Source organism: Salarias fasciatus, chromosome 16, assembly GCF_902148845.1.
Source record: "Salarias fasciatus chromosome 16, fSalaFa1.1, whole genome shotgun sequence".
In the NCBI taxonomy this organism is placed as follows: domain Eukaryota; kingdom Metazoa; phylum Chordata; class Actinopteri; order Blenniiformes; family Blenniidae; genus Salarias; species Salarias fasciatus.
Genome location: NC_043760.1, coordinates 23,942,888 through 23,950,420, shown reverse-complemented (window position 1 = coordinate 23,950,420; position 7,533 = coordinate 23,942,888). Strand labels below are relative to the sequence as shown.

Genomic DNA, 7,533 nt, shown 5'->3' with positions numbered 1-7,533 from the left:
TGCTCTCAAAACATGGCGACGGAGTCACGGAAAACTCGGATTCGGACTGGTCACGTGCAGGACCCGGACCGGGACCAGACGGTCCTGGAGCAGTACCCCGCGAGCTTTCTTCTGCGGAGGTAAAACACGGAGACAAGGTGCCTTTCGCTCCAAATATATAAAGGAGTAAGCATCACACTGAACAGCAACGTTTATTATATTGCGGCACGAAATGGACCGCCCCCCTCCTCTGAGGCGTTTTGCATTTGCAGCTGACGTCACACACCGGCCTCGCAATGCACGCCGGGTAGTCACCGCCATGTTGGAGTATAAACCCCGGAGCAGCAGAGTGTGTTTGGCATGTTCGACAGAGAAGCCTCAAGCCTGCATTAACGTAGTGATAACATGGTTCTCAACTGTGTCGCAGTTGGGTGCACCAACTACCGAGGGAAGAAGGCTGCATTGTCCTTTCACAGGTTTCCGGCCGATGGAGAACGGCGAGAGAGGTGGACAGCTGCACTTCGACGCGCTAATGGGAGACACTGGCGACCAGCAAGAAACAGTCGCATATGCAACGAACATTTTGTTGGAGGTGCGTGTGCTTTTTATATTTACTCTCTTCCTCTGATTAACTGATGATTGATACTATTAGGTGTCTCTTCCTCTAGTACTGTTTTGTAAACCTCGCACAGGCGGCAGAACAGTTATGGCCGCACACTGAGCCAAAAAAATACATCCGCTAACAATATGCAATCTTGAAAACTACTTTGTCTGTTTTAAAAAAAATCTTTTAACGCATCGTGAAGTGTTTCTGAATTATCCATCCTGTGTTTTAGTCCATGCTGAACGGAGCCTTAACCGGGCATTTCCCTCTCTTCATCAGGGCTCTTGCCTGCTTCTCTCCCTCCCCCTCTGCTCCCAGGCTTCGAAATGTGTACCGCGCGTTTAACGTCCTCGTGTTAGTTGCAAAATGTCCCAAATAAAAGCAGTTGTGTTCCGTGTTATTTTGTTAGTTAAGTTTAAACTGAACTGAGAGTGCACTCAGCAGCACGTGAGTCCGCCTGTGCGTCTGCTTCCTTACCACTGCGGTTGCTATGGAGATGGCTGCATTAATGCACTGGGACGTTTTACACTACATTTCCAGAAGTGCCGAAAACGCCGCCTCCGCCGGGACAGGAGGAACAATAAATTAAACAAACCAAAGTGAGAGAGATGACGGCTTTGGTAGTAGTACTGGCAAGAATATGAAACTACTTTCAGCCCTGATGACACGTAATAGTTAGACCTATTGTATTTTATTTACCCCAGACTCAGGCCCACACGAACTGGTTCGTGATACATATTAATTATTTTTGTAATATGGACTCAGTACATCAGCCTTAGCAGTGATCATAACGTTGTTATCTGTGTGGCATATGCACTGTTTAATGTTGGGTTGTTTTTTTTTTCTCGTTTCTAAATAATTTCAGGAACTATCAGCAACGATCCTGTTTCTCCTGCGTACATACCAACGATCTTCTATCACACGCCATCCGCCGAAAAACAACGGAGAGAGCGAGCTCTTCAAAGCTATGTGCGCAGAGAGGCTACAAAAAGAAAAAGAAGGGCAGTTCAAAGACAGACTGAAGCTGCTGGAGTATTGTTAACCCTACATGAAAAGTTTCAGTATGGTCCCCAGCCAGAAGACATAGCAGAGACAGTGGTGCACCTGGAAATGGAATCTGATGAAGAAATCTGTGTGGTGGATGAAATGGAAGATCTGGGAGAATCAGATGAAATGGAAGATCTGGGAGAATCAGATGAAGAAGATTATGTGGAGGTCGTAGTCGATGTCGAGGAAACCCAAGAAGAAGAGGATTTACGAACTGAGAGGCCAGCCGGAACATCTGACGTTGCAAAGTTGGAGCAAGCAGCTCAAACAGACTTGTCTGCATCTGACATAGCTGCTATCGTTGCAGATAATATTTCTCTTAGAAGTGAAGTTTTGCTGCTCAAAGACAAAGTCAACAGGCTGTCCATCAGTGAAGACAGCTTTAGTTGTGATGATAAAGTTCGATGTTACACAGGACTTCCATCCAGCCAGATTCTGAAAGTGCTGTTTAATGAGTGTTCCTCATACCTTGCCGAAAACTCAGCCCTTAGTAAATTTCAGCAGTTTATCATGACACTGATGAAGATGCGCATGAATTTATCAATGCAGTTTCTATCATACATGTTCGATGTCAACGTCTCAACTGTTTCCAGACTGTTCAACAGTGTCATTGATGTAATGTATGTCAGACTGCTGCCACGTTTGGTGTTCGGGGCAAGCGGATCCACCATAAGAAAAACACTGCCACCGAATGTTGAGACAACACAGACATCAAGCAGAATCGATGTTGAAGGTGTAATTGGGCTTGCGAGACAAAAGTACACAATGTTAAAAAGTACTACTTCTAAAACTCCTAAAAGTGACGGAGCAGATTTGACCACACTTGACAAAGTAGTTCACATTGCTTGTGCACTTTGCAACACAAGCGAGTCAACTGTATTATCTGAGTAATGACACTGTATCGGCACAGAAAGTGCGAAGATTGACATGACAATGTATTGTCTTGTTTGTAAACAAAGCTTGTTGACAGTTCTTTTCTAGTGACTGTTCATATGGTTGAATGCTTACTTGTGAATCCATACATGAGGAAAATTTTTTTAGAGCAGCTGAGAAATGTTGGCGAGACTTCGAAGTACAGATGTATTTTAAATGTTTGACATTTAAACCCAAAGAATGACATGACGGTAAGCTGCAATAAATTGTCCTTGTTCATAAAGTACAAACGATCAGGGGTTTTTTACTCTTTTCACATGCTGTTCATTTGTTACTAAACACAATACAGAACATTTATAAATCTGCTTATTAAAGAGTTAGACTTGAAAATACCGATTTGGGATGTTTCACATCCAACCAATAACTCTACAAATAAAAATATATATTTTATCACATACATACTTACTATACAAGATTGTCATTATTTCCTCTTCTCCATCTGCCTGCAGTCAGGGCATTTCCAACCACACTGGTTTATTCTTGAAACCCAAACAAGTCTCTTGACATGTAGTGACTCCACAAGTGTTTGAGGAACATAAGATGATTGTATCTTGTCTGTTCTCCTTACAGTAGCATGGTAGCTCGTCTGTTGCTGTTCTATCTGCTACCCTTGGCCATGTGAATCATCTGAAGCACAGTTCTGGTAGCTCACGCTTGATGAAGAAATTTGTCACTCTCTGTGATGCCTTCAAAGAAACCTCACTGTCTGGGTTGATCACTTGCACAAACATGTGTTTCAGTGTCCATACAATGAAATGACAAAACTCACTACGCGTCAGATGAAGCTGTGCCTGCACCTGATAGTTATAGGCTGGAACATATGGTTGCCTGGCAACGGCTCAGTCTAACTATCAGTAACGAGCGGACGTGCCACGTGGGGAGTCACAGAGGTGCCGCCACACAGTTCAACCTGTCATGCTTTATACATGCTATTCCCATAGATAAGCTTACACTGTAATTACACACACACACATTTCCAAGTCTAATATTACCAACCTCTGAGCAGACAACACATTATGTCCCCATTATCTCCTCCCCCTATAGTGGGAAACCTCCACTGTAGATTGCTGGAGAAGTGTTGCAGTAAATTAATATCAATCAATAATTCTTTTTTGTTTTGTTTTTTTTGCCTAGAGAGTTACATTTTGATGCTTTATCTTAACAGGTTTTGACGAGAAAATTACTTTGAAGAAATGGTTTTTAGTGTAAAACTGCCACAACTGCACCTTAATTAATCACAGTTTCTAGATACCCTCAGTAAAGTGTGCTATGGAGATGACTTGTCCTGACTTGTTATGCCTGATTTTTGGGGCCATCAAAGATATTGACATTTTGAACACTAATTAGCAGAGGATGGTCTTTCACCCTGCTGGTGACCTATTATATAATATTATTGATGAAAGCATTATGCACATAATCAATCAGCCTAACGCAGTGAAAGAATCCTGGCGGGTCACTATGAATGGACCTAGTTACTCTTTTGAATGCAGTATGTAGAGGTGACCTAGGAAACCTTGGTTTAGTGCTCATTAGTATTTGCTTCTCCAATCCAGTATCTTGGAAGCTGGTGTGCTCCTGGGATTTTCATCCCCAGTCCTGGATGGATTATGAAACAGTTTGCCCGTGGGCACAGACAGATTAAAGTTTCCACTTGACACAGTGACATCCAGTGTGTTGCTTTGTGTCTCCTCTTATTCACTTTTATTGGTTTTACCTCTCTTCCAAGGTCACTTCATATTTTATTTCAAATCTAGTCTTGGATGTTTTGTGTATTTTTTCTGGATCTTATATTTTCTGATCTACACCGGGGACACCTGGGCCTGACAGGCCTGTTTGGGAATCTGTCTGGGTATGCTGTGGGGTTAAATGCGAACATGTTACTTACCAAAGTCAGTAGGCTATTCACAGGTAAAGGCAACCGTAAATTCTTCCCATTTGTCAGTCAGTCTCAAAATAACTGGGTATCAGATTCTATGACACGCATACTCAGCCTCAACTCTGACATGCCCCAATTGAAGGTTTCCTGTGTCTCAACACCTGTCATTGTCAGAATACCCCTTGTCACGGGAGCAATTTTTCCACAGTAACTTTCTATTGTAGGACAGAAAGTGAATCGTTTAAGTCCTGTGTGGGTAGGAATCAGTAAAAGCATGTGGGATGACAAAGGCAGCTCATTAATTTAGAATTAATGGGCTGCCTTTTCTTCCTTGAGCAGCATGACATGACACACATTTTACTCTCTTTTGTTAGAGCAATTATTCCAGCCCACCGTGACATGACCCCAATCACATTTTAAGATCATTTTTTAAGATTTCTGAAATACAGAAGGAACATTCTCAAGCAGGTTAGAAGAAGTTATCTAACAAGAATATAACTGTGCCCTGAAAGTGTTGACTTTGGATATTTTTTTAACATGTTTTTAATGGATTTGATGTATCTGTGTAAATCACAAGGACATTTTGATTGTTTAAAAAAAAAACCTTTCAAACAATGTAACAATAACATGAAAATCATCCTTGTTAATGGATGAAAAACAGACATAATTCAGCATTTCTGTCTCTGAAGAAAGAAAGAAAAACACATTTACAGTTGCATCCAGACCGAGTTTCTTATCAGAATTTATTCATCAGTCCTTTGTGAAATGAACTGAAGTAGACAAAACTACAAATCTTCTCTCTCTCAAATGGCATGAGAAACATTTATGATTTATGTGTCCCCAAAAAGTGAAACGAAGTTCATACCAAAATCAGATGACCGTGAGCACGAGGTTAAAAGTTTGTCGTTGCGCAACCATTGTGGGCGGAGCCCCGGCTCGTGCTTCGCGGGTCATCCAATGACGTCGCGGGTGATGAAACGGGTCAGCTGACCGGTGACGCAGAACCGGGGAGTAATTTCTGAGAAGCACGTTTGTGAAACGGACGACTTTCAGAGCACCGGTAGAAGGCCGAAACCCGCGGAGACTGGAGTCAGCTTTAGCCGACTGAATACTCGCAAAACAAGGTAAGGCGAGAAAAACCAAGAGGGGGAACGTGTCTGGTGTTGGTAATTCATGAGCTGAAGTTATACGTGAGACTTAAATCATCCAATGCTCGACTTCTATGCAACGTGGTCTAGTACCGGCGTTTACAGAGAAAATATCTTATTTCTGACTTTTTCAAGCGAGATAACTACCTAAATAAACCTCTTTAAAGGCTGCTCCATACGAGTAGGTTCAGTTTGTGTTACTATGGAACTTTATTTGATCTTGATGGCGCTGTCTTTGAGATCTTTAAAATTATGTAATTAAAAGAGTTTTACAGACATCATTCACGATGATAACTTAAAAGCGTTCCTTTACCAAAACTTCCATTTTATTTGAAGATTCTATATTATATAAATTACCTTGGTGAAGTTTTGTAACGCTGCTGGAGCCATGGTGGTTGTGCAACTAGGAAGTTCCTCCCCCGTGCGGCCAAATGAGGGTATTACGTCCATATTTTATACAATGAATAAAAAAAAAAAGTTTTCCCACCTATGGTAGAGACTGTTGTGAGTAAATGATAAAAAATAATCGTAAATCTGGGTTAGTTAAAATTGATTGTTGCGAGACCAACAGTTAATTAATCCTCACTACCAGAGGGTCAAACGTGACTGAACACATGTACCATAAGAATTATGGCAGGCAAATTAATATACTAATTATATTGATTTACATCGAATAAACTCAGCTATATAGTAACTTGGAGCATTGCGCTTATGTTCATTGTGCTGCCATTACCTATAAAACCTATAATAGTGACATGTAGCCCACCTGTCTGAGCTTTAATAGAAAAATTACATTCAATTACCTGGTGTGTTTTTTTCTTTCTACCTAGAAACCATGCCTGGAGATATCAACAAGGGGAAAAAGGCTTTCGTCCAGAAGTGTGCCCAGTGTCATACTGTGGAAAATGGTGGAAAGCATAAGGTTGGACCCAATCTATGGGGACTGTTTGGACGCAAAACAGGCCAGGCTGATGGTTACAACTACACTGATGCCAACAAGAGCAAAGGTAAATAATGGATTGGTATACATATAATATTTCAGTCATATTTTTGTGTCGGCATTGCTCACTCGGTGCTTCTGTCTCTGTTCAGGCATCATCTGGGAGGAGGACACTCTGATGATTTATTTGGAGAATCCCAAGAAATACATTCCAGGAACAAAGATGATCTTTGCTGGCATCAAAAAGAAGAACGAAAGAGCTGACCTTGTAGCATATCTGAAGTCCGCAACCTCATAGACGATTCTCCTGAGCCTTTGTTATTTTTTGGTGCCTTGATGAATCGCTTCAGAGACTAGGACATTTGTTTTTCAAACAAGACAGAACAAGAACCAATCAGAGTGGCGTTGGCATGGCAGGTTGTCATCGTTGTTACAGCTGTACCTGAATACCTGAATGACTGGTATCATCGTCCCCCACGAAGTGAAGTTACAAGATATCTCTTGGTTTTATGACGTTTAACATAAATTATTAATCTAGATACTGTGTATTCAGAATGTAGGGACTGAGCACTGTGTTTGCCTGTCATCCATGTTTTTTTTTTTTACGAACAGTTTCTTGGTTTATTGTCAAGTTGTCTTAACTCTGTTCCAAAAATGAATATGCCTTTTCTGTTTTACCTCAGTTGTGTTTTGTCTTTTGAATGAATTTGCAAGTTAAATAAAACTGACACTGAGCATAACTGTAAGAAGTTGTTCAAGTCAAGTCCCTTTGAAGAAAAATGTTTCAGCAGAGGATTTGTAAATGAAATCGCAGGTTAATTGTTTATATTTAGAGTGCTCCAGGTTATCTGAGGGTTATTGCACTGTATTGATGTAGTGCTTGGTTACATTTTCTTGAATAATCCCAAGAAATACAGTAACTTAAGTGCAGTGACTCTTAAAATTGTAACTTTAAGTCAAGTATATTTTTTCATGTTGGTGTATTTTATTTATTTATTTATTTTTG

General features: G+C 40.9%; 2 protein-coding genes across 2 annotated transcripts; both read left to right on the top strand.

Annotated features, from left to right (window-relative positions):
• Positions 1-297: 297 nt before the first annotated feature.
• Positions 298-2,786, top strand: LOC115403488 (uncharacterized). The gene is made up of 2 exons (XM_030112390.1): positions 298-571; positions 1,449-2,786. Exons 1-2 carry the CDS (start codon positions 385-387, stop codon positions 2,519-2,521), a joined length of 1,260 nt encoding a protein of 419 aa, XP_029968250.1. The 5' UTR covers positions 298-384; the 3' UTR covers positions 2,522-2,786.
• Positions 2,787-5,425: 2,639 nt separating this feature from the next.
• LOC115403068 (cytochrome c-b) lies at positions 5,426-7,259 on the top strand. The gene is made up of 3 exons (XM_030111854.1): positions 5,426-5,563; positions 6,418-6,594; positions 6,680-7,259. The coding sequence occupies exons 2-3, from the start codon at positions 6,423-6,425 to the stop codon at positions 6,823-6,825; spliced, it is 318 nt and encodes a 105-aa protein (XP_029967714.1). The 5' UTR covers positions 5,426-5,563; positions 6,418-6,422; the 3' UTR covers positions 6,826-7,259.
• The last annotated feature ends 274 nt before the right edge of the window (positions 7,260-7,533 follow it).